This window comes from Oncorhynchus gorbuscha, linkage group LG12 (assembly GCF_021184085.1).
Source record: "Oncorhynchus gorbuscha isolate QuinsamMale2020 ecotype Even-year linkage group LG12, OgorEven_v1.0, whole genome shotgun sequence".
Taxonomy (NCBI): Eukaryota; Metazoa; Chordata; class Actinopteri; order Salmoniformes; family Salmonidae; genus Oncorhynchus; species Oncorhynchus gorbuscha.
This window is the reverse complement of record NC_060184.1, coordinates 25052206-25077020: the sequence shown is the minus strand read 5'-3', so window position 1 is coordinate 25077020 and position 24815 is coordinate 25052206. Positions and strand designations below refer to the sequence as shown.

Below are 24815 nucleotides of genomic sequence, written 5' to 3'. Positions count from 1 at the left end.
GACAACTTTAAGATACCAAAAACAATTGAATCGAATCAAAGTAAGCTAAATAGGATGTGGCTGTCGATGGTGCTGATTTGTGTGTGCGTGCAAGTAGAAAGAACAACAAGATGCAACAGTTGTGTAAATAAAGTTCCCTGTATGTGCTAACTCTTGGGGTGCCTTATTCCCCTCTCGCCTCCCTTGCATTAAATGCTACGGGCGGCAACGATGTCATACTCTTTTAAGACCAGACAGCCTCAGATAAGTGGGCTAAACATACTGATAAAGAGGGGCGCTGTTTCGCTCGCTCGGGTGCTTCCTCCAGTGAGATACATTCCGCCTCTTGCGATTTTAAGTAAAAATTATGAAACACAGAGAGACGAAAGATGCATTTAAAAAATAAATAAAAACATTTTTTACATGTATTTTTCCCTTCCCTTGGCATCCATGAATACACACCACTGATGTGCAAAGCTGATACAGACATACAGTACCCAAGAGGACTCAAAGCTGAAATTGCCGCCAAAGTTGGTTCTACAAAGTATTGACTCAGGGGTGTCAATACTTATGTAAATTCGATATTTCTGCATTTCATTTCAATAAATACTTTCTGAATGCCTAGTTATTCAGGAAAGCTTAAAGTTGCACTGCCTCCTCTCTGATCCAAGTAGCTATTTTTCACTCACCTAGAACGCTTCAATATAGCCTAAATATAAAATATATTACCTTTTTATGTGTGGCATAAACACAACCAGACAAAGTTTTAATCTGATTAGGCTACTTCAAGGCTAACTGCACATGTTCGTCCAAAATATAATTCTAGCATCCAAACTGTGCACCGCCACGCCATTTGATAAATGCAAATAACCATCTGTTCAGTGTGCAAATTACAGGGGCCAAAGGGGGCTCAAACCCCAGAAGGAAACATGAGCTCCCCAAAATGCAACATAAGTCAAACTTTGGGGGGGTCTCTAATTGAACCATTCCCTTATTTGTTTAAAATGCCATTTTGTACTGATAGTGGTAAATATAAAAAGAAAAGCTTATTCCAAATGAAACGAACACCCCCACCTCTCTATCATAGTTTAAACCAGTGACAGTTGGTTCAGGCAGAGAGAGGGAGGCAAAGCATGCAATGAATTTTTGTTTGGGGGGCAATGAGTGTCAAATTTAGTCAAGATAAACATTAATTGTTATTTTGATATGTGAGGCTTATTTGATCTAATAGATGTATCATAATGCTTAGATTGTTACGAGTGTACTTGAAAGAGAGCGACCAGGCTCCACGTATTTGCTGACCTGTGACCCACTGACACCGCCCCCAGTTAGAGGGGAATAAGGCACCCCTAGAGTCAACACATACAGGGAACTTTATTTACACACCCTGACGAAAATTTAAATTGGGGATATACATTTTCCTTTTTTTAGTGCTCTCTCTTTCATGGTCCTTTAAGCTGGATTTGTGCCTTTGCTGACACCTCAGCAGGTAGCCTGGAGGGTAGGAGCGTTGGGCCAGTAACTGAAAGGTTGCTGGTTTGAATCCCTGGGCTGACAAGGTAAAAATCTTTTGATCTGCCCCTGAGCAAGGCAGTCAAGCCAATATACCCCGGGTGCCGATGATGTAGATGTCGATTAAGGCAGCCCACCCCACCTCTCTGATTCAGAGGGGTTGGGTTAAATCAAAATCAAATAAAATTGTATTAGTCACATGCGCCGAATACAACAGGTATTTCAACCTTACAGTGAAATGCTTAAATTTACAAGCCCCTAAAAAATCTGGATAAGAATAAGAGATAAATAGTAACAAGTAATTAAAGAGTAGCAGTAAAAAATAACAGCATATACAGCGGGGTGCCGGTACAGAGTCAATGTGCGGGGGCACCGGTTAGTTGAGGTAGTATGAACATGTAGGTGGAGTTAATTAAAGTGACTATGCATAGATGACAACAGAGAGTGGCAGTGGTGTGGAGAGGGGAGGGGGGGGGCTTGGTAGCTTGACATGTGGTAGCAGAGAGAACAGCCTATGACTAGGGTCTTTGACAATTTTTAGGGCCTTCCTTTGACACCGCCTGGTATAGAGGTACTGGATGGCAGGAAGCTTAGCCCCAGTGATATACTGGGCTGTTCGCACTACCCTCTGTAGTTCCTTGCGGTCGGAGGCCGAGCAGTTGCTGTACCAGGCAGTGATGCAACCAGTCAGGATGCTCTCGATGGTGCAGCTGTAGGACCTTTTGAGGATCTGAGGACCCATGCCAAATATTTTCAGTCTCCTGAGGGGGAATAGGTTTTGTCGTGCCCGCTTCACGACTGTCATGGTGTGCTTGGACCATGTTAGTTTGTTGGTGATGTGAACACCAAGGAACTTGAAGCACTCAACCTGCTCCACTGCAACCCCGTCGTGCTCGGTCCTCTTTTTCCTGTAGTCCTCAATCATCTCCTTTGTCTTGATCACGTTGAGGGAGAGGTTATTGTCCGGCCAGGTCTCTGACCTCCTCCCTATAGGCTGTCTCGTTGTTATACCCCCATCTAACAATGGTGTTAGAATCGTGCCTGGCCGTGCAGTCATGAGTGTACAGGGAGTACAGGAGGGGGCTGAGCATGCACCCCTGAGGGGCCCATGTTGAGGATCAGCGTGAAGGATGTGTTGTTACCTACCCTTACCACCTGGGGGCGGCCCGTCAGGAAGTCCAGGATCCAGTTGCAGAGGGAGGTGTTTAGTCCCAGGGTTCTTAGCTTATTGATGAGCGTTGAGGGCACTATGGTGTTGAACGCTGATCTGTAGTCAATGAATAGCATTCTATAATATAATAATATATGCCATTTAGCAGACGCTTTTATCCAAAGCGACTTACAGTCATGTGTGCATACATTCAACATATGGGTGGTCCCGGGGATCGAACCCACTACCCTGGCGTTACAAGCGCCATGCTCTACCAACTGAGCTACAGAAGGACCACATTCTCACATAGCTGTTCCTTTTGTCCAGGTGGGAAAGGGCAGTGTGGAGTGCAATAGAGATGGGCGGTATGGGCGGTATGCAAATTGGAGTGGGTCTAGGGGTTCTGGGATGATGGTGTTGATGTGAGCCATGACCAGCCTTTCAAATCAAATCAAATCGAATTTATTTATATAGCCCTTCGTACATCAGCTGATATCTCAAAGTGCTGTACAGAAACCCAGCCTAAAACCCCAAACAGCAAACAATGCAGGTGTAAAAGCACGGTGGCTAGGAAAAATAACGCCAAGATGTTCAAATAGAAAGGCCAAAACCTAGGAAGAAACCTAGAGAGGAACCGGGCTATGTGGGGTGGCCAGTCCTCTTCTGGCTGTGCCGGGTGGAGATTATAACAGAACGTGGCCAAGATGTTCAAATGTTCATAAATGACCAGCATGGTTGAATAATAGTAAGGCAGAACAGTTGAAACTGGAGCAGGAGCATGGCCAGGTGGACTGGGGACAGCAAGGAGTCCTCATGTCAGGTAGTCCTGGGACATGGTCCTAGGGCCCAGGCCAGTTGAAACTGGAGCAGCAGCATGGCCAGGTGGACTGGGGACAGCAAGGAGTCATCATGTCAGGTAGTCCTGGGGCATGGTCCTAGGGCTCAGGTCCTCCGAGAGAGAGAAAGAAAGAGAGAAGGAGAGAATTAGAGAACGCACACTTAGATTCACACAGGACACCTGAATAGGACAGGAGAAGTACTCTAGATAAACAAACTGACCCTAGCCCCCCGACACATAAACTACTGCAGCATAAATACTGGAGGCTGAGACAGGAGGGGTCAGGAGACACTGTGGCCCCATCCGAGGACACCCCCGGACAGGGCCAAACAGGAAGGATATAACCCCACCCACTTTGCCAAAGCACAGCCCCCACACCACTAGAGGGAAATCTTCAACCACCAACATACCATCCTGAGACAAGGCCGAGTATAGCCCACAAAGATCTCCGACACGGTACAACCCAAGGGGGGAACCCAGACAGGCCGACCACAACAGTGAATCAACCCACCCAGGTGACGCACCCCCCCAGGGACGGCACGAGAGAGCCCCAGCAAGCCAGTGACTCAGCCCCGTAACAGGGTTAGAGGCAAAGAATCCCAGTGAAAAGAGGGGAACCGGCCAGGCAGAGACAGCAAGGGCGGTTCGTTGCTCCAGAGCCTTTCCGTTCACCTTCCCACTCCTGGGCCAGACTACACTCAATCATATGACCCACTGAAGAGATGAGTCTTCAGTAAAGACTTAAAGGTTGAGACCGAGTTTGCGTCTCTGACATGGGTAGGCAGACCGTTCCATAAAAATGGAGCTCTATAGGAGAAAGCCCTGCCTCCAGCTGTTTGCTTAGAAATTCTAGGGACAATTAGGAGGCCTGCGTCTTGTGACCGTAGCGTACGTATGTACGGCAGGACCAAATCAGAGAGGTAGGTAGGAGCAAGCCCATGTAATGCTTTGTAGGTTAGCAGTAAAACCTTGAAATCAGCCCTTGCTTTGACAGGAAGCCAGTGTAGAGAGGCTAGCACTGGAGTAATATGATCAAATTTTTTGGTTCTAGTCAGGATTCTAGCAGCCGTATTTAGCACTAACTGAAGTTTATTTAGTGCTTTATCCGGGTAGCCGGAAAATAGAGCATTGCAGTAGTCTAACCTAGAAGTGACAAAAGCATGGATTAATTTTTCTGCATCATTTTTGGACAGAAAGTTTCTGATTTTTGCAATGTTACGTAGATGGAAAAAGGCTGTCCTCGAAATGGTCTTGATATGTTCTTCAAAAGAGAGATCAGGGTCCAGAGTAACGCCGAGGTCCTTCACAGTTTTATTTGAGACGACTGTACAACCATTAAGATTAATTGTCAGATTCAACAGAAGATCTCTGTGTTTCTTGGGACCTAGAACAAGCATCTCTGTTTTGTCCGAGTTTAATAGTAGAAAGTTTGCAGCCATCCACTTCCTTATGTCTGAAACACATGCTTCTAGCGAGGGCAATTTTGGGGCTTCACCATGTTTCATTGAAATGTACAGCTGTGTGTCATCCGCATAGCAGTGAAAGTTTACATTATGTTTTCGAATAACATCCCCAAGAGGTAAAATATATAGTGAAAACAATAGTGGTCCTAAAACAGAACCTTGAGGAACACCGAAATGTACAGTTGATTTGTCAGAGGACAAACCATTCACAGAGACAAACTGATATCTTTCCGACAGATAAGACCTAAACCAGGCCAGAACATGTCCGTGTAGACCAATTTGGGTTTCCAATCTCTCCAAAAGAATGTGGTGATCGATGGTATCAAAAGCAGCACTAAGGTCTAGGAGCACGAGGACAGATGCAGAGCCTCGGTCCGATGCCATCAAAATGTCATTTACCACCTTCACAAGTGCCGTCTCAGTGCTATGATGGGGTCTAAAACCAGACTGAAGCATTTCGTATACATTGTTTGTCTTCAGGAAGGCAGTGAGTTTCTGCGCAACAGCCTTCTCTAAAATCTTTGAGAGGAATGGAAGATTCGATATAGGCCGATAGTTTTTTATATTTTCTGGGTCAAGGTTTGGCTTTTTCAAGAGAGGCTTTATTACTGCCACTTTTAGTGAGTTTGGTACACATCCAGTGGATAGAGAGCCGTTTATTATGTTCAACATAGGAGGGCCAAGCACAGGAAGCAGCTCTTTCAGTAGTTTAGTTGGAATAGGGTCCAGTATACAGCTTGAAGGTTTAGAGGCCATGATTATTTTCATCATTGTGTCAAGAGATATAGTACTAAAACACTTGAGCGTCTCTCTTGATCCTAGGTCCTGGCAGAGTTGTGCAGACTCAGGACAACTGAGGTTTGGAGGAATACGCAGGTTTAAAGAGGAGTCCGTAATTTGCTTTCTAATAATCATAATCTTTTCCTCAAAGAAGTTCATGAATTTATCACTGCTAAAGTGCAAGTCATCCTCTCTTGGGGAATGCTGCTTTTTAGTTAGCTTTGCCACAGTATCAAAAAGGAATTTCGGATTGTTCTTATTTTCCTCAATTAAGTTAGAAAAATAGGACGATCGAGCAGCAGTAAGGGCTCTTCGGTACTGCACGGTACCGTCCTTCCAAGCTAGTCGGAAGACTTCCAGTTTGGTGTGGCGCCATTTCCGTTCCAATTTTCTGGAAGCTTGCTTCAGAGCTCGGGTATTTTCTGTGTACCAGGGAGCTAGTTTCTTTTGAGACATTTTTTTAGTTTTTAGGGGTGCAACTGCATCTAGGGTATTGCGCAAGGTTAAATTGAGATCCTCAGTTAGGTGGTTAACGGATTTTTGTCCTCTGGCGTCCTTGGGTAGGCAGAGGGAGTCTGGAAGGGCATCAAGGAATCTTTGTGTTGTCTGTGAATTTATAGCACGACTTTTGATGTTCCTTGGTTGGGGTCTGAGCAGATTATTTGTTGCAATTGTAAACGTAATAAAATGGTGGTCCGATAGTCCAGGATTATGAGGAAAAACATTAAGATCCACAACATTTATTCCATGGGACAAAACTAGGTCCAGCGTATGACTGTGAGAGTGAGTGGGTCCAGAGACATGTTGGACAAAACCCACTGAGTCGATGATGGCTCCAAAAGCCTTTTGGAGTGGGTCTGTGGACTTTTCCATGTGAATATTAAAGTCACCAAAGATTAGAATATTATCTGCAATGACTACAAGGTCTGATAGGAATTCAGGGAACTCAGTGAGAAACGCTGTATATGGCCCAGGAGGCCTGTAAACAGTAGCTATAAAAAGTGATTGAGTAGGCTGCATAGATTTCATGACTAGAAGCTCAAAAGACGAAAACGTCATTTTTTTTTTGTAAATTGAAATTTGCTATCGTAAATGTTAGCAACACCTCCGCCTTTGCGGGATGCACGGGGATATGGTCACTAGTGTAGCCAGGAGGTGAGGCCTCATTTAACACAGTAAATTCATCAGGCTTAAGCCATGTTTCAGTCAGGCCAATCACATCAAGATTATGATCAGTGATTAGTTCATTGACTATAATTGCCTTTGAAGTAAGGGATCTAACATTAAGTAGCCCTATTTTGAGATGTGAGATATCATGATCTCTTTCAGTAATGACAGGAATGGAGGTGGTCATTATCCTAGTGAGATTGCTAAGGCGAACACCGCCATGTTTAGTTTTGCCCAACCTAGGTCGAGGCACAGACACGGTCTCAATGGTGATAGCTGAGCTGACTACACTAACTATGCTAGTGGCAGACTCCACTATGCTGGCAGGCTGGCTAATAGCCTGCTGCCTGGCCTGCACCCTATTTCACTGTGGAGCTAGAGGAGTTAGAGCCCTGTCTATGTTGGCAGATAAGATGAGAGCACCCCTCCAGCTAGGATGGAGTCCGTCACTCCTCAGCAGGTCAGGCTTGGTCCTGTTTGTGGGTGAGTCCCAGAAAGAGGGCCAATTATCTACAAATTCTATCTTTTGGGAGGGGCAGAAAACAGTTTTCAACCAGCGATTGAGTTGTGAGACTCTGCTGTAGAGCTCATCACTCCCCTAACTGGGAGGGGGCCAGAGACAATTACTCGATGCCGACACATCTTTCTAGCTGATATGCACGCAGAAGCTATGTTGCGCTTGGTGATCTCTGACTGTTTCATCCTAACATCGTTGGTGCCGACGTGGATAACAATATCTCTATACTCTCTACACTCGCCAGTTTTAGCTTTAGCCAGCACCATCTTCAGATTAGCCTTAACGTCGGTAGCCCTGCCCCCGGGTAAACAGTGTATGATCGCTGGATGATTCGCTTTAAGTCTAATACTGCGGGTAATGGAGTCGCCAATGACTAGAGTTTTCAATTTGTCAGAGCTAATGGTGGGAAGCTTCGGCGTCTCAGACCCCGTAACGGGAGGAGTAGAGACCAGAGAAGACTCGGCCTCTGACACCGACCCGCTGCTTAATGGGGAAAACCGGTTGAAAGTTTCTGTCTGCTGAATGAGCGACACCGGTTGAGCGTTCCTACAGCATTTCCTTCCAGAAACCGTGAGAAAGTTGTCCGGCTGCGGGGACTGTGCCAGGGGATTTATACTACTATCTATACTTACTGGTGGCACAGACGCTGTTTCATCCTTTCCTACACTGAAATTACCCTTGCCTAACGATTGCGTCTGAAGCTGGGCTTGCAGTACAGCTATCCTCGCCGTAAGGCGAGCACAGCGGCTGCAATTAGAAGGCATCATGTTAATGTTACTACTTAGCTTCGGCTGTTGGAGGTCCTGACGAATCGTGTCCAGATAAAGCGTCCGGAGTGAAAAAGTCGAGGAAAGAAAAGTCGAGGAAAAAATAAATATATGAACGGTAATTAAAAAGTGAAACCCGTAAAGTTGTCAGGTAGCAAAATAGGTTGGCAACAAAACGCACAGCAATTCGAAAACAAGCCTGCAAGTTTTCTGTTAATATCAAAGCACTTCATGGCTACAGACGTGAGTGCTACGGGTCGGTTGTCATTTAGGCAGGTTACCTTATTGTTCTTGGGCACAAGCACTATGGTGGTCTGCTTAAAACATGTGGACTAGGTATCCCCCTTTCCTTTAGTATGGCGGCCCACAGAGACCACACAGGGTAATTGCCACGCTGCCAACCCGCGGTCCAGTAGAGTATGGTTCTGAGGTATCCAGTGTACTACTACCATGTGGATTATACCCCCCTCTCTGGAGCCTATGGAAACCCCACGCCTGAGGACGGTGCAGCATGGATCCTATGTTCCCTCTCCTCCACCTGTGGGATACTAATCAGCACCAGGTGGGGCTGCAGTAACACCCTAATGGGTGGACTACCAGAGAGCCACATTTCTGCATCCGTTGTATTGTTTTCCCTTTTCCGATTGTGTGCAGGAAGCACATTTTGCTCGTATGAAGCAGGATGTAACGGAGGCTTCTTCACATTATGGCAACAGAAAAATAGATCCCGGGCTTTCCCCAGTCAGGGGAGCCCTCTTCAACAGGTTGCAGTGGAGAACATGGGACAGTCATATTTAGTACATCAGAAGGATGCCGCCTCTCCAGCCCCAGCAACATTGCTGGCTACTAATGTAACTTTAGGGTGAGTATATACAGTACCACTCAAAAGTTTGGACACACCTACTGATTCCAGGGTTTTTCTTTATTTGGACTATTTTCTACATTGTAGAATAATAGTGAGGACATCAAAAATATGAAATAACCCATGGAATCATATAGTAAATAAAAGTGTTAAATTAAAAATATATTTTATATTTGAGATTATTCAAAGTAGCCACCCTTTGCACACTCATAGCATTCTCTCAACCAGCTTCATGAGGAATGCTTTTCCAACAGTCTTGAAGGAGTTCCCACATATGCTGAGCACTTGTTGGCTGCTTTTCCTTCACTCTGTGGTCCAACTCATCCCCAACCATCTCAATTGGATTGAGGTTGGGTGATTGAGGAGGCCAGTCATCTGATGCAGCACTTCATCACTCTCCTTGTTCAAATAGTGAGCTCATCCGTGTTGATCGGCTAACCCTCAACCTTCTGGCCTGTAGCCCTGCATGGCATCGACTGTGCCACAAAGGCATGCTTAAGTAGTAAAGTCAATATCCATATTTATAAACACAGGGTTGCTACAGTTATTGTTATTTGTGATCTTAAACATTATTTTGAGTGATATGTACCAATCACTGTGCACCAATAAGCCAAGCATTAACCAAAGAGATTCATAGTATCATTTAAAATGTACTAATTTCCACCGACTCTTTGCTGTTTGCCAATTATGACGAACGAGAACATGCAACATTTCTTTCTCTCCTTTATTAGAGATTTTTTGTAAAAATGCAATTTGACCTACAGATACATTCACTTGTCACAGTATATGTGTTGCTCGTCTTTTTAAGTGCCAGACAGCTCCAAACCGTTTAAGGTCTTATGAATATAATTTTTTCTGAAATCATGTAGATGTTGTCTTGGAACTTTTTAGTAGAGTCATATTCTTTCTATACATTAAAAAAAGAGAAAACAATAACTGAATCCCAGAAAAAAAGTATTCAAGGCTCAAAATTAAGTTGCCTAGTTAAAAAAAATGTAACAAGAGAAACAGCACTAGCATACATGCACAACATTTGTCAATAAGCTTCCAAGACTTTGAAGGAGGAGAATGGCTTGACAAAGTGGTAGTCGAGGTTCCCACAATGGGGGCACTGCTGCACGTTGCTGTACTCTGAGAAGTACTGCATCCCCACCCTGACATCTATGACCGGCTTACCACAGTGCTTGCAGTTCAGTCGGGCCTAAGAGCACAAAGAGAGGAAATGGCTATGGATCTGCAGTAGTTGACTTTGCCATTCATAATGTCAATGAGATAGCAATTGATAGCAAGAGATCTAGCCACAACACAACCTCCATTTTGCTCGGACTATGGCCCACGAAGTTACTTTATGGCAGCCTGCCATGTCCGAATGACGACCCTTGACCATGCAGATACTGACCCCAAAATGAATTTCTCATGAGAAGAAAAAGATGTGATGGCCTACTCACCTGACAACATGGTGTGGCGGCCAGTATATCATAGGTGTACATTGTCCCCAACTGGTGCCAGCTCCCATCCCACCTGGACTTGCACTTGATGCATACAATTTTGTGGACTCCCTCCAGACAGTCGACACAGATTGCATACAGGTGCATCAGCCTCCCTTCACAAGAGAGACAATAGTGTTATTTAATAGAATCTACAATAAGCCCTACAGCGTAAAAAATACATGCATGAAAGGATTTCACTGTAACGCATATTAATCATGCATATCAAAGCCTGAAGATCAAAGCAACATCATCCATCCAGTTTAATTCATATCCATGTGGTGAATAGCTACCAAGCTGCTCGTGGAAAATTGGATAGATTGACTTGATTGATATGTATGATATGCTTGATCACATTCATGTGGCATAATCATTTCATTTACTTCTCAATTAGTCATTAATTGTATTGTGCCAAGTTTATTATGGTGTGTTCTCATCTTAAATATATGCAAGAGATAACACCCTATATGCAGACCAGAATAACAAATGATGAAAATTGTTATTCTGAAGACCTTTGTCTGTCCCACCATACACCTTTTGAGTCCAAATAATTTGCTTGCAGCCACATACTGTAGCTCCTGAAACCTTATCAGCTGTCAACAGTAAGCTTGAACTTTTCACTGTACACATTTTTTCTACCTCAGCAGGAAGCTCGGAACCAAGGCAATCATTTTCAATGTTGTAATTACAGGTTTCCTGAGACTGTTTGTGGGAAAATATGTCCACAGAATATCAAACAAGAATGATGCCATTTTCCGTTAGCAATATGAGTTTGTAGCTTATCAAAGCATACTTATGAGGCATGTGCAGTGTTTTGGCTGTCTGCTGAACCTGATCGCTTAAGTGTTTCAAATCCAGTTCCTTGGAGACAGACATTGTTCCGCAGGCCTACCTTGCAGGTGGCACGGCACATCGTACTCGATCTCATCATGTCTAGCGGGGCTCAGGAACAGGGTCCCGTCCACCAGGGGGAACTGCTCAAAGACAGGCAGGGTGCGGTGGCACAGGGCACAGTTGACCATGTTCCTGTGGCTGGCGCTCAGAGCCGACAGGATGTACCTCCTCAGGTCCTCTCCCTGGCCCGCCTGGGCATCATCCTCCATACGTACGTGGTAGGTATTCAGCTTGTGTCTGGGAATGTGGGTCAGCAGCTCTGTGAGGTCCAGCCTTCGCAGGAACTGCACTGGGTTGTCCCCCAGGGTGAGTCTGGGCAGAGGCAAGATTGTGTGATCCAGGTGGCCTCCGCGACCCAGCATGCCGCTTGCCAGCATGTGCTTCCGGTGGCTATCCATGTGCACTGCATTCTTCAGGAACTCCCCCAGGTGCCGGGAGTTGCGGGGCCCTGCGAAGGCGGGCGGGGAGAAGAAGGAGAAGCCTAACGGAGGGGACTGGCCCGGGGACTCAGAGGGTGAGCAGGGCCCCAGGCTGCTTGCACAGAACAGCCCTACGTGTCCCCTCTCTTGAGAGTTCTGCCGATCCACTGACTGTCGGCGAGGCAGCTCCTGACTTGCTCTGTGAGCCAGTTTACTGCCCCCATGTAATTTGCCCCTCTTAGGATCATCAGGCAGATCCAACCCACCTCCACATGCACCCCCCCCAGCTCCAGTTAGGCTGCTCAACTTCCCCAGGCTCTTCTCCAGAGGGATCTTCTTCTTTACATCTGTCATGCGCTTCACCTGGTACCAGTTTGTATCTTTCTTAAGGTGGCCCTGGCCACAGCGGCAGGAGCAGAAGCGGAAGGCCAGGTCGTATCCCTTCTTAGTCCACATGTTCTGCCGGCACTGCTTCTCGTTCCAGCTGCGGGCCCTTCCAATGCAGTTGAACTGGACCAGGATGCTGCTCTCCCACTCGTAGAAGCACTGAAAGTGCATCCAGTTGCCATAGGGGCAGCTATCACTGTTGCACACTACACGTTGATAGTCATCCTTCTCAAGGTCAATGTCTCTGGCCAGACTGCACACAAGAGGGGTGGCACAGGGGGCTTCTGCTGAACACAAAACAAAAGAGTTACTATATCACTCAAAAATATATTATAACATCTTCATACGAAGTATGACTTGAAAGTAAAAACAAACATGAGCTTTTGAGGCACAATATTCACTTTGGACATATCACAGAACAACAAAATGATATTAAACATAATAGATTTGAATTAATGCTGTAAAGACTAACTCCTGTGAATGACATGTTGAAAATATTCCATGCTGTTAGTGAACGATTCAGGACTGAAACATCAATGCAGAGCCTGTCTGGAACTTAACATTAAACTGTAATGGACTGTGTGAACATTCAAAAATAAGAAGAATGCTAATGGGATCTGTGTTATTTTGCAACATAAGAGCCATCATCACTGAGCATGGATCACTGAGAAAGGCCATCTGAATACACATCAGACAGGGAAACCCATCAGTACAGCCAAGTGAGTGGGAAAGTAGTCCAATGAATGGATTTAATGAAAATGTGGCCTTCGACGATTCAGGGGAGACCTTTAATGAAGTAATTAAAGAAGCACTACACTCATAGAAAAAATGGTTCCAAAAGGCTTCTTTGGCTGTCCCCATAGGAGAACCGTTTTTGGTTCCAGGTGTAACCGGTGTGAAATGGCTAGCTGGTTAGCGAGGTGCTAAAGAAAAATAGTGTTTCAATCGGTGACTTTACTCGCTCTGAGACTTGGAGTAATGGATTCCCTTGCTCTGCGGCTTTTGTGGAGCGATTTTAACGATCCTTCGAGGGTAACTGTTGTTGATGTGTGCAGAGGGTCCCTGGTTAGAGCCCAGGTAGGGGCGAGGAGAGGGACGGAAGTAGCACTGTTACACATGTACACCCCTTTCGGGTTCCATGTAGAACCCACTGTGGAAAGGGCTCTACTTTGAACCCAAAACATGTAACACAAAACGGTTCTTCAGACAGCTGAAGAACCGTTTCAGGTTCTAGATCAGCCTGGTCTCAGACTAGACATCACATAGTAAATGTAAACCCAGTACAGTAAAATTGTACAATATGTTACGTTTGGTATGGGTACATGAGACAGAAGGTTACTTAAGGCAAAAATGAAAGTAGGTTGGCTCGTCACGGGTAGATGTATAATGTGAATGTCTACCAACCCAAATGTTACATATTCAAATCTAATCACGGACAACTTTAGCAACTACTCACTACTTTTTTTAGCTATTTTCAACTACATAGCATGTTAACTAACCATTCCATCTAACTCATAACCTACGTTAGCCACCTAGCTACCGTTAGCCAAAAACCGTTAGCCAAAAACTATTGGAATTCGTATTTAGCAAATTTGTTACATATTGTACGAATTTCAATTTGTAACATACAATACCAAATGGATTATAGATATCCACAAAATACATACGATACGAAACATATCATACTAAGACAGATGTAAATCCAGGACACTCCAATTAGTATGATTTGTGAATGTCCGCCAACCACTTAAAATTATGTTATTAATTACAATTCGTATATATTACGAATTGCAATTATTTCAATATGTTACGAATTTGAGAGGTGTATAGTATGTTACAAATTCCAATTTGCTGTGGCTAATGTTAGCTAGGTGGCTAAATGGATAACGTTAACTAGGCTAAGGGTTAAGGTTATGGGAAGGGTTAGCTAACATGCTAAGTAGTTGCAAAGTAGCTAAAAAGTATAAGTAGTTGCAAAGCTAATTAGCTCAAATGCTAAAGTTGCCATGATGAGATTTGAACACATAACCTTTGGGTTGTTAGACGTTTAGGTTAGGGTTAGTTAACATGATAAGCAGTTGCTAATTCGTTAAAATGGTCTGTGATGAGATTCAAACACGCAACTTTGAGTTGCTACATGTTTGCGTTATAGGCTCACCCATCCACCCCGACCAATCACTTTACTTTCGTTTACCGCCTAAAATAACATTCTGTCTTATGTAGGGCGGTTACCAAAGGTAACTTAACGTAGTCATTGACGTTTCCCGGATAAACGTTTATTATGTTACTCTAGTCTAAGAGACCAGGCTGAATGTGTGCGTCGTGATATGGCAGTGCATGGAGCTCCATGTCAACGCATCATTAAATTACCAATGTATAATGCTAGTTGCCAATAAAGCAATAACACGTGAGTTAGGTACAGTCGATGACAACAATGAAATGTGAAGCAACGTAAGCTTGTCGTCTAGTGCGTATGCAATAAAATCCATTGCAATAACTTGTCACGCATGTTTTGACACAATTTCACACTTACCACTTGTATGCTCGTGTAACGGTGCAGCTGTAGCACCCAATAAGGTTGTTACCCCTGGTGCTCCCACTGTTGCGGCAGCACTGGCTCCATTTTCTTGTTCATCTCCACTACTATTAGTGCGTTTATTTCTCTTCCCCTTGTTGCTTTTCTGGTTGGGCATTTTAATGATCCTGATATGAATAATTTCAAACTATAATCGACTGTCTGCCATTTCTGTGGGTTCCATTTGAATCCCACTTCAAATTAACTGATTCTCTCTTCTTGATTGCAGGTACTGTTTTTGCAGCTATATCACCATCTAGATTTCTGCAGTTGTGACAGCAAAGGTAACCTACGAAGAAGGCGTGTCCGTTTCTTGTTTTGATTCCTGCTTTGAATGTAGATCGGTCAGGCGCTGTTCTGTTTTCCTCCTGCCTCCATGACGAAACATGGCCCCGCCCCTCGACCCATTGCTGTAAGTTATTATTAGATCTAGCAAGGGAGTCCCAAGTAAAGGGGCCTGGTAGGAAGGGGAATCCACGGTAATACCTCAGGATCAAGTCAATGCTTTATCTGGTTTATCTGAGGCTACAGTTGCAGTCATAATCTTCTATGGCTTTGCCAACAATAGATTGATTGAGTGCAGACTCAGTCTGCAGTTGCATGGTTTCCTATCCTTTTCATGAATACAAATGTTCTTCAATAATACAGTAGAGGCAGAGTGCAATGTAATAACACAGCATACGGCTACAAACAAGATAGGATGTATGCAATGCATCTGTTGTATTGGGCTAATAATCAGGCTGCAAAGTAAAGGTTTGTACTTTATTCACCATCCTCAGAACCCCCCCAATTGCTTTCTTAGGAATGTATTATTTACATTATAAGACTATTTGTCATTGTTGGTATTTATTTTTCTAGACATTTTCTTGAAGAATTACAATTGCTTCCCATATCAAGTTTCACATTTCTTTCCTACCAGAGCACAATACTAAGTATGTGTTTCCTTGAATAACAATAACACCATGCATTGGAAAAACTAAAAGTGCTTCAAGAGAGCCTTTTGCAAAAGCAGTATGTGCAAAGGTCTCTCTTGAAGCACTTGCTCTCTTAGTTCCACACGAGGTAGAAAAATTACCATTTAAACAATCAATTCAATTTCCATTTAGTGATTCCTGTACGGGTTAATAAAACAAGTGGAATTTGTTTCCTAAGATGTCTACGTATTTCATCCCCTAGAAATACAATATTTGTAGTCCTAAGAATTTATAAAATGTTGATTTATGATCCCTGGTAGATGTAATAGTAAAGCCTCAAAGGAACGCTTGACTTATCACCTGAATAATGATAACACACTCCTACAAGAATGAAGCTGATGGTTATCAACACTGTCATGGACACCTTGCAGGAGCAGCTCCCCTACAAATGCAATGATCTTTTTCCTCTTGACAGCCCTCACAACCAAAGCCTCAAAGATATTGGTGCACTTATAGGCATTGAACAGAACACCACATTTGGCACTAGTTTGTCCATCTGAATGTGTAAAACAAAGCAGGGTTGAGTGAGAAACTCAACATTCCTAAAGCTCTTGTGAATGTCTATGACATTATATTGTTTCCACTAACACTGCATGGTAATGGCAAGGCTTCCTAGTTCCATCTCCCCACCAAAACATTCAGAAACATTAATCATTATATATACAGTTCAGATAAACAGTGGATCATACTGAAACAATACACTCAAATAGGCTGTGTCAGCTGAGGAGCAAAAAAGAGGAAGCATGGCTCTAAACAAATATGAAAGCCAGGGGATTTTCAACAGCAGGAGAGAGCATGAGGTAGTGGAGCTAATATGAGGTGGAACAGCCAGAGAGGAGTTCACAAACAGTTGCTGCACTGCCTGAGGATAAAGAGCAAGTGTCCAAATGAAGACTAAATATGCTTACTTTTATTGTACTAATTAATTACAGATCTCATTAATAGCTTCATGATTCTGGGAATCCACATGGTGTGCAGACTTTGGTTCCACCCCAGTACTAGAATTATAGAGGTTTTAAAATACAGTGCATCCCCTATTGCAGGAATCACACCACCCATCCCTGGTGATTTTATTATTTTAACAGATTGTCTTGCAAAGTACACTACATGACCAAAAGTATGTGGACACCCGTTCTTCAAACATCTCATTCTAAAATCATGGGCATTATTATAGAGTTGGTGCCCACTTTGCTGCTATAACAGCCTCCACTCCTCTGGGAAGGCTTTCCATTAGATGTTGGAACATTGCTGAGGGCACTTGCTTCAATTCAGCCACAAGCATTAGCGAGGTCGGGGACTGATGTTGTCATTGTAAGCTGTAGCGTTGAGATTTCCCTTCACTGGAACTAAGGGGCCTAGCCCGAACCATCAGCCCCAGACCATTATTCCTCCCTCACCAAAAATGTACAGTTGGCACTATGCATTGAGACAGGTAGCGTTCTCCTGGCATCCGCCAAACCCAGATTCGTCTGTCGGACTGCCAGATGGTGAAGCTCTAGAGTCCTATGGAGGCGAGCTTAACACCACTCCAGCCGACACTTGGCATTGTGATCTTCGGCTTGTGTGCGGATGCATGGCCATGGAAACCCATTTCATGAGGCTCCCTACGAACAGTTATTGTTCTGCCGTTATTTCCAGAGGCAGTATGGAACTCTGTTGTGAGTGTTGGAACCAAGGACATACAATTTATACATGCTACGTGCTTCAGCACTCGGTGGTCCCGTTCTGTGAGCTTGTGTTGCCTACCACTTCGCGGCTGAGCCGTTGTTGCTCATAGACCTTTCCACTTCACAATAACGGCATTTACAGGCAACCAGGACAGCTCTAGCAAGGCAGAAATTCGACGAACTGACTTGTTAGAATTGTGGCATCCTATGACAGTGCCATATTGAAAGTCACTGAGCACTTCAGTAAGGCCATTCTACTGCCAATGTTTGTCTATGGAGATTGCATGGCGGTGTGCAAAATTGTATACACCTGTCAGCAACAGGGTTGGCTGAAATAGCCGAATTCACTAATTTGAAGGGGTGTCCATATGCTATATTTACACAAAAGTGTCTATTGACAGATTGATTGACTACTGTTTGATTTTTGCATTGGTTATTGTTATAAACAACGTGCACTGTAATACTAGATTAGACTTATTTTTACTGGCAAACAGTTGGATCTCTACAATAAGCAGAGATACTTCATGGTGAACCGTCATTGTCCCTAGAAATACAACAAAGTGTATAATGTTACATGCCAATATTATACAGGTGTTCCCAGAAGCCAAAATCAATAGCAAGGGAGAATAATGGGAGGGGTGTCATAATGAAGACATTTAAGTCATAACATTCCTTGTATTGTATTATTATAATGTATGGTACCTTATTAATACAGTATATTCCAACAAAGTATTTTAAAGATGGACTACATTGTTGCTAAATGGTCTACAGCAGCAGAATAAACAAATCAATGTCACATTGTAACAATTTGCAATTATGGGCGCATTCGAACAGATCACTTTTGTGTCACAGCCTTTCAAAGTGTGTTGCATTATGGGGATAAACATTTTCCGACTTGCACCTATAGTACATGTCAACTGCATGATCTTTATAAAAATCATGTGATCATAGGTCATGAAGTTGACTGCAGTTGACTGAAAGTTTCTGAAGTTGCTCTTCAACTTCATCCTACATTGTGGTATTCATCATTGTCAACCAATCAATAGGGTGTTTTTGTTTGAACCACACAACGTAAACAGAGAGGAAGAGGCAAAGCAAGAGGGATAACTCGGCCCAAAATCTTTTCCAGCAAGTGCCATTTCTTTGCTTACCAAGCAAAGAGTTTTTGTATGGAGGTCAATGAGTGTTGAATTTGGTTAACAAAAAAATGTAATGGCTTATTTGCTACATGAGGTTTATTTGATCTAATAGAAGTTGTAATTATCATGTTATTGGGAGTGTACAGATATAGCCTAAGTAGGACATGTGACATCCCGGCAACTTTGAGAAGAAAACACTATCGAAGTTGTGCCTGTTATTGCTATCTGGGACCCTTGGGAAATGGAAATGTGACCCTAACCATCACCCTTACCTAACCGTAACTATTTGACATTTCAAATAGGGTAAAGTCAGAGTTGGGACATCCCAAGAATCCCAGATAGCACGTGCCTTGTTTAGCATGATGGCGCCGACAGAGATGGTTGCCTTGCTTCTAGTCCCTAAGAAACTATGCAGATTTGTTTTTAAAATATATTATTTCTTACATCGTTAGCCCAGAGAATCTTAAAATGTTATTACATACAGCCGGAAATAACTATTGGATATCAGAGCGATGTCAACTTACCAACATTACAACCAGGAATACGACTTTCCCGAAGCGGATCCTTTGTTCGCACCACCACCCAGGACATTGGATCTGATTCCAGAGGCCGACCCAAAACAACATCGCCACAGAAGAGGTAGATGGAGCGGCCTCCTGGTCAGACTTTGAAGGCGTGCACACCACCCACTGCTTTCGAGTATAATACTCGCCAATGTCCAGTCTCTAGATTACAAGGTAGACTAAATTAGAGCAAAGGTTGCTTTCCAGAGAGATATCCGGGATTGTAACATTCTCGGTTTCACGGAAACATGGTTCTCTCAGGATATGTTGTCCGAGTCGGTACAGCCACCGGGATTCTTTGTGTCGCGCCGACAGAAATAAACATCTCTGGGAAGGAGGAGGGCGGGGGTGTATGCTTCATGATTAACAACTCACGGTGTAATCATAACATACAGGAACTCAAGTCATTTTGTTCACCTGACCTAGAGTTTCTTACAATCAAATGCCAACCATATTATCCCCCAGGAGATTTCTCGCCGGTTATTATCACAGCCGTGCATATCCCTCCTCAAGCCGATACCACGACGGCCGTCAAGGAACTTCACTGGACTCTATGCAAACTGGAAACCATATATCCTGAGGCTGCATTTATTGTAGCTTGAGATTTTAACAAAGCAAATTTGAGAACAAGGCTATCTAAATTCTATCAGCATATTGCCTGTAGAACTCGTGCGTGCAATACACTGGATCACTGCTACTCTAACTTCTGCGATGCATACAAGGCCCTCCCCCGCCCTCCCTTCGGCAAATCCAACCACGACTCCATTTTGCTCCTACCGTCCTATAGGCAGAAACTCAAACAGGATATACCTGTGACTAGAACTATTCAATGCTGGCCCAAAATTTGGCTTGTCACCTAAAACCTTCACAAACCTTTACAGATGCATAATTGAGAGCATCCTGTCGGGCTGTATCGCCGCCTGGTACGGCAACTGCACCGCCCACAACCACAAGGCTCTCCAGAGTGGTGCGGTCTGCACAATGCATCACCGAGTTCAAACCACCTCCTCTCCAGGACACCTACAGCACCCGATGTCACAGGAAGGCCAAAAAGATCAAGGACAACAACCACCCAAGCCACTGCCTGTTCACCCCGCTACCATCTAGAAAGCGAGGTCAGTACAGGTGCATCAAAGCTGGGACCGAGAGACTGAACAATCACTATAAACAGCCATCACTGATACAGTGAGGCTGCTGCCTACATAGACTTAAAATCATTGGCCACTTTAATAATAAATGGATCACTAGTCACTTTAATAATGTTTACATACCTTGCATTACTCATCTCATATGTATATACTGTATTCTATACCATCGTGCCTATGCCCCTCAGTCATCCATATATTTATATGTACATATTCTTATTCCATTCTTATTCTTACTAAGATGTGTGTATTTGGTAGTTGTGGAATTGTTAGATTACTTGTTAGATATTACTGCACTGTCGGAACTAGAAGCACAAGCATGTCACTACTCGCATTAACATCTGCTAACCATGTGTATGGAACCAATAACATTTTATTTTGATTTGTTCTTGGTAAGTTTCCTCTTATCCTCAAGAGAAACAATAACAGTTTATAAATGTCCTAGGTTGCCCCACATACTCCTGAACTGCACCTAATGAACCTCTCAGGCCTGGTCAACCACAGCCTATGACATTATACTGGTGATCGTACATCACTGACCAACACATTATATGCTTCTATGTTGTTGAGGTGCAATAAATGTGTTCACTCTAAAAAAAAAAAAAGGACTAAGGCCAGGGTAAAGATTGCTAGACACTGACAGATAGATAATAGCCCATCTCAAAAACCCTTTCAGAATTCATTTGAGCACCACTAGTAGCTTCGTGTGATGTTTGATTAAATACATCAGTAATTTGCATCTACGTTAATAAAGCAGACCTGAACTCGAGAACCAACTTATTTCGTTGAACGGCATGTGACAGCGATGTTTGTCAGAAACATTTATTCCAGTGCAAAAATTGACTAGGAAGTGCAAGTAGGTTAATTTGTCATGAAGTCAATATAATCTAAACTGGGTTTTGTGATATTTCATTAAGAGTTCGTCAGGACTTACTTGATGGTTGGGTTTTGATTGGAACAATGCCCACGCATACCCGATAAACAGCTGCGGTGATTGCGCTCTATCCGCAGAATACACCCGGCACTAACTAAGTTTCCATTGACGCACGTTTATTCGACAAAAGCAATGTCGCAACAAAAAATGATTAGATGTGTAATGGAAATGGAAGATAAACATTTCGAAAGATCGACAACAGTAGGCAGTTTTCCATTGACCCAGGTTTGATTAAAGCGACGTCGCTACACCATTAGGTGTAGCCTAATGGAAACGGCAGATATATAGGACCATTTTTCTAAAGATCGACTAAAATGTTAGCCGTTTGACAGGGGTGGATTTTTCTTTTGTCAGTTTTGTTATTGCGACAAATGACGGAAACTGATAATTAGAATATGGCAAATATTAAATTGCATACTATCCATGCTGGCTTTTGCGTCCAGGTAACTCACCCTAGCAGGCAATTATTGAGTCTATTTTCTATGGAAACTTTCTAAATGTCAACATTTAAATAAATAAAAATCACTTAACAAGTTAATGGAAACAGCTATTTTTATCTATTCAAAGGGTGGATTTTTCGAATAGAGGATGATTGCCGAATAATTTGTAAGGTAGACGTGACGTCTACCTTGCATTCAAAATGTCTACTGCTTGCAACTAAAACATTTAGTTTCTCTTTCAAGAATGCCTGATATGAGTCACATTTATTTTCTGGTTGGCAAGTTTTACAATGTCACGGACCGTGTCAATACATTGGCATGTGAATAATTAGAATGTGGCAAATAAGGCTACATGAGACAAACAGATAGGTGGGAGGGCATACAGGCGGTCACTGATTTATTACACAAGTTGCCTAAATCGGTAATGTTTTTATCGATACAAGATCGTTCTCACTGGAAATGCACCCTAGCAGGAAATTGTATTTTCTATGCGAACTTAAATGTGAAAAAACAAAATCACATAAGTTAATAGGAACATCGCTATTAGCGAGGTTTCCATCCAATTGGTGACATTTCAGATTTCATGCGAATATTCTAACATCTGCATAAAGACTTATCAGCATTTCCCCACCAGTGGTGTTTCCAAACTGAATTTAACTGCAAATGTGTGTGTGCACTACATCACGCACAGCCTTTTATCTGCAACAAGTACACTGCAGTTATTCTGCATCCAAAATACCAGTTGACCGCAGATAAACTGCATTTAAATAATAAGGGTATTGATATAACCAAGCGTTCCACCGAAAGCCCTTGCATGATTTATTTTAGACAATTATCCCAACTTCTTGCATATTTTGTCTTGTCAACATTTTGAATGTTCCTCCGAAATGTTTCCATCAGGCCTGTCATGAAATGTTATCCGACGTACTTTACACACAAGTGATGGAAACAGTGAAACGGACCTGCCAAGCATGGTCTACATAAGACATTTTTTTACTTGAGAAATACTGCACCAAACGTTACCTAGATGTAAAATTGCTTGAGTAAAATCCTGGCAAAAGCTGACGCGTTCTTCAATTCATTTAGACTATTGTCCGGAATTTATACTGGCTTTGTGCTTATAGTGACAAACATCAATAACCGTCACATCGAACCACACCCTTAATGAATCTGCAGGAACCCCTCTTTATAAGTCTATTGGTCTAACCAGTTAAGTGTAACTTAATGAATCAAAAATGTAATCTACATAATCCCCCAACATAATTCTCTCATGAAGGCCATCAACAATAACTATTAATGATGTTTAATGATAGGAGACAGGCACAGGAATACGTAATAAGGGGTTTTATGTCTCCATTTAAAACAACAAGTGCACAATACAACAGAGCAAAGGTACTCAAAACCAATGGAGAAAAAAAACAATGGGGAAGAGGGCACACTAAATCTGGGGGAACCAGGTGTGCGTAATGAGACAAGACAGACCTGAGTACAGGCCTCAGGGACAAGGTATGGGTCAGTCATGGGCGCCAATGGTGAAAAACCCTGGTCAGCGAAGCATCCAGGATGTCCACCGCAGGAACACGTCGCCACTCCTCTGGGCCGTACCGCTCCCAGTCGATGAGGTACTGGAGACGCCCCACCTGTCGCCTTGAATCCAGGATTTCACTGACCAAGTATGACGGACCTCCCTCAATGTCCAGAGGAGGAGGCAGGGCGTCACAGGGTTCAGCCTCAGCGAGGGGACCAGACACCACTAGCCTGAGGAGAGACATGAAAAGTCAACGGGGAGTTGCAAATGGTATGTTACCTCATTAACTCTCCTCAGGACTTTAAAAACAGACACACAAACCAAAGACTTAGCTTCCAGCAGGGTAGGCGGAGGGGCAGGTTAAAGGTGGAGAGCCAGACCTGGTCGCCTGGAGAGAAAACAGGCGCCTCGTTGCAGTGGCGGTCAGCCTGTTTCTTGTTCCAACACACAGCCCGCTGGAGACGAGTGTGCGCAGTGTTCCAGGTCTCCTCAGCGCGCCGAAACCACTCGTCCACCGCAGGGGCCTCAGTCAGGCTGGGATGCCAAGGTGCCAGGGCCGGCTGATACGCCTTTCCAGTGCGTGTTGGGGTGAGGTTAGTGGAGGAGTGGCAGAGGGAATGCTGCACGTACTCCGCCCAAGGTTTAAAAAAAACACCCACTCCCCCACCGGTCCTGACAGTAATACCTCAGGAACCTGCCCACTTCCTAATTAACCTGCTCCACCTGCCTATTAGCTTGAGGACAGTACCCAGAGGGGAGACTGACCATGATCCCCAGGTGTTCCATGAATTATTTCCATACAAGTGAGGTGAACTGAGGGCCACAGTCTGATGCAAAAGGCAGGAATCATGGTCGCAGGCAATGGTCAAAAACAAACAAAACCTCACAATCATACAAACAGAAAGAACTGAACTAAATAGGGAACTGACGAGACCGAACACAGGTGAAATTAATCAACAAAAATGAAAGACAGGGCTATGTTCCAGAACACAAAGAAACATGGCTATTTTCAGGAATACAAATAAAAAATAACAAGGTTGACTAAGAAAATAAAAGCAGAACCCTACAGGTAGCGTACACAGATTTGCAGACATTATCGCAGGTGCAGCGAAATGTGTGTTTCTCGCTCCAACAGTGTAGTAAAACATAGCAATACAAAACAATACACACAATGTAAAAAGAAAGAAATTAAGAAATGTCCGAACAAATCCTATTAATAACCCAAATAGCACTGTAACAGTAATCCAAATGCAATCTCATTTTTCGTCCACTTTCCCTCTCCTCACTGCCTCGCCTCGATTACCTTGGAGAGAGGATGCAGGAATTAAGCACATCAATTGAGAAAAGGAGAGGCAGCCAGGAGAGGGGAAAGTGGACTTAAATGTACTTGTATGAAATGAGACTCTCCTTCTCCAACACTTGGGTGAAAACGCAAAATAGATGTATAAAGTGATTAAAACAAATGTAGCTAGTTGTGCAGGACATTTTTAAAATACATGATAAGGAACACATGTTTGAGTGCATTCCTTCGATAAAACAATAACTGATTCAAAGGGGGTGTGGCAGATTTCAAAATTGTTCTGAGAAGGATACACTTCTGCTTCCTCACCAAAAGGAGGCTATCGAGG

The 24815-nt window shown here is 43.5% G+C and overlaps 2 protein-coding genes across 7 annotated transcripts in view; both read right to left on the bottom strand.

Moving 5' to 3' along the window:
- Window positions 1–21420, bottom strand: part of LOC123990760 (headcase protein homolog) — a 35874-nt gene extending 14454 nt beyond the window's left edge. Inside the window, exons 1-4 of one of the 6 annotated variants that reach the window (XM_046291596.1) lie at window positions 21220–21420; window positions 11415–12509; window positions 10484–10638; window positions 9741–10236 (exon numbers count right to left, since the gene is read on the bottom strand). In XM_046291596.1, the coding sequence (XP_046147552.1) occupies window positions 10072–10236; window positions 10484–10638; window positions 11415–12393 (1299 nt within the window). In that variant the 5' untranslated portion in view covers window positions 12394–12509; window positions 21220–21420 and the 3' untranslated portion in view covers window positions 9741–10071. Of the gene's footprint in view, window positions 1–9740; window positions 10237–10483; window positions 10639–11414; window positions 12510–14755; window positions 15163–19101; window positions 19256–21219 lie in introns of those variants that run through there. The other 5 variants (XM_046291595.1, XM_046291594.1, XM_046291591.1 and 2 more) reach the window with 5 other exon arrangements.
- LOC123991473 (costars family protein ABRACL-like) lies at window positions 15143–17977 on the bottom strand. The gene is made up of 3 exons (XM_046293093.1): window positions 17917–17977; window positions 16097–16273; window positions 15143–15207 (listed from the first exon to the last, which is right to left on the bottom strand). The coding sequence occupies exons 1-3, from the start codon at window positions 17975–17977 to the stop codon at window positions 15143–15145; spliced, it is 303 nt and encodes a 100-aa protein (XP_046149049.1).
- Window positions 21421–24815: the final 3395 nt, after the last annotated feature.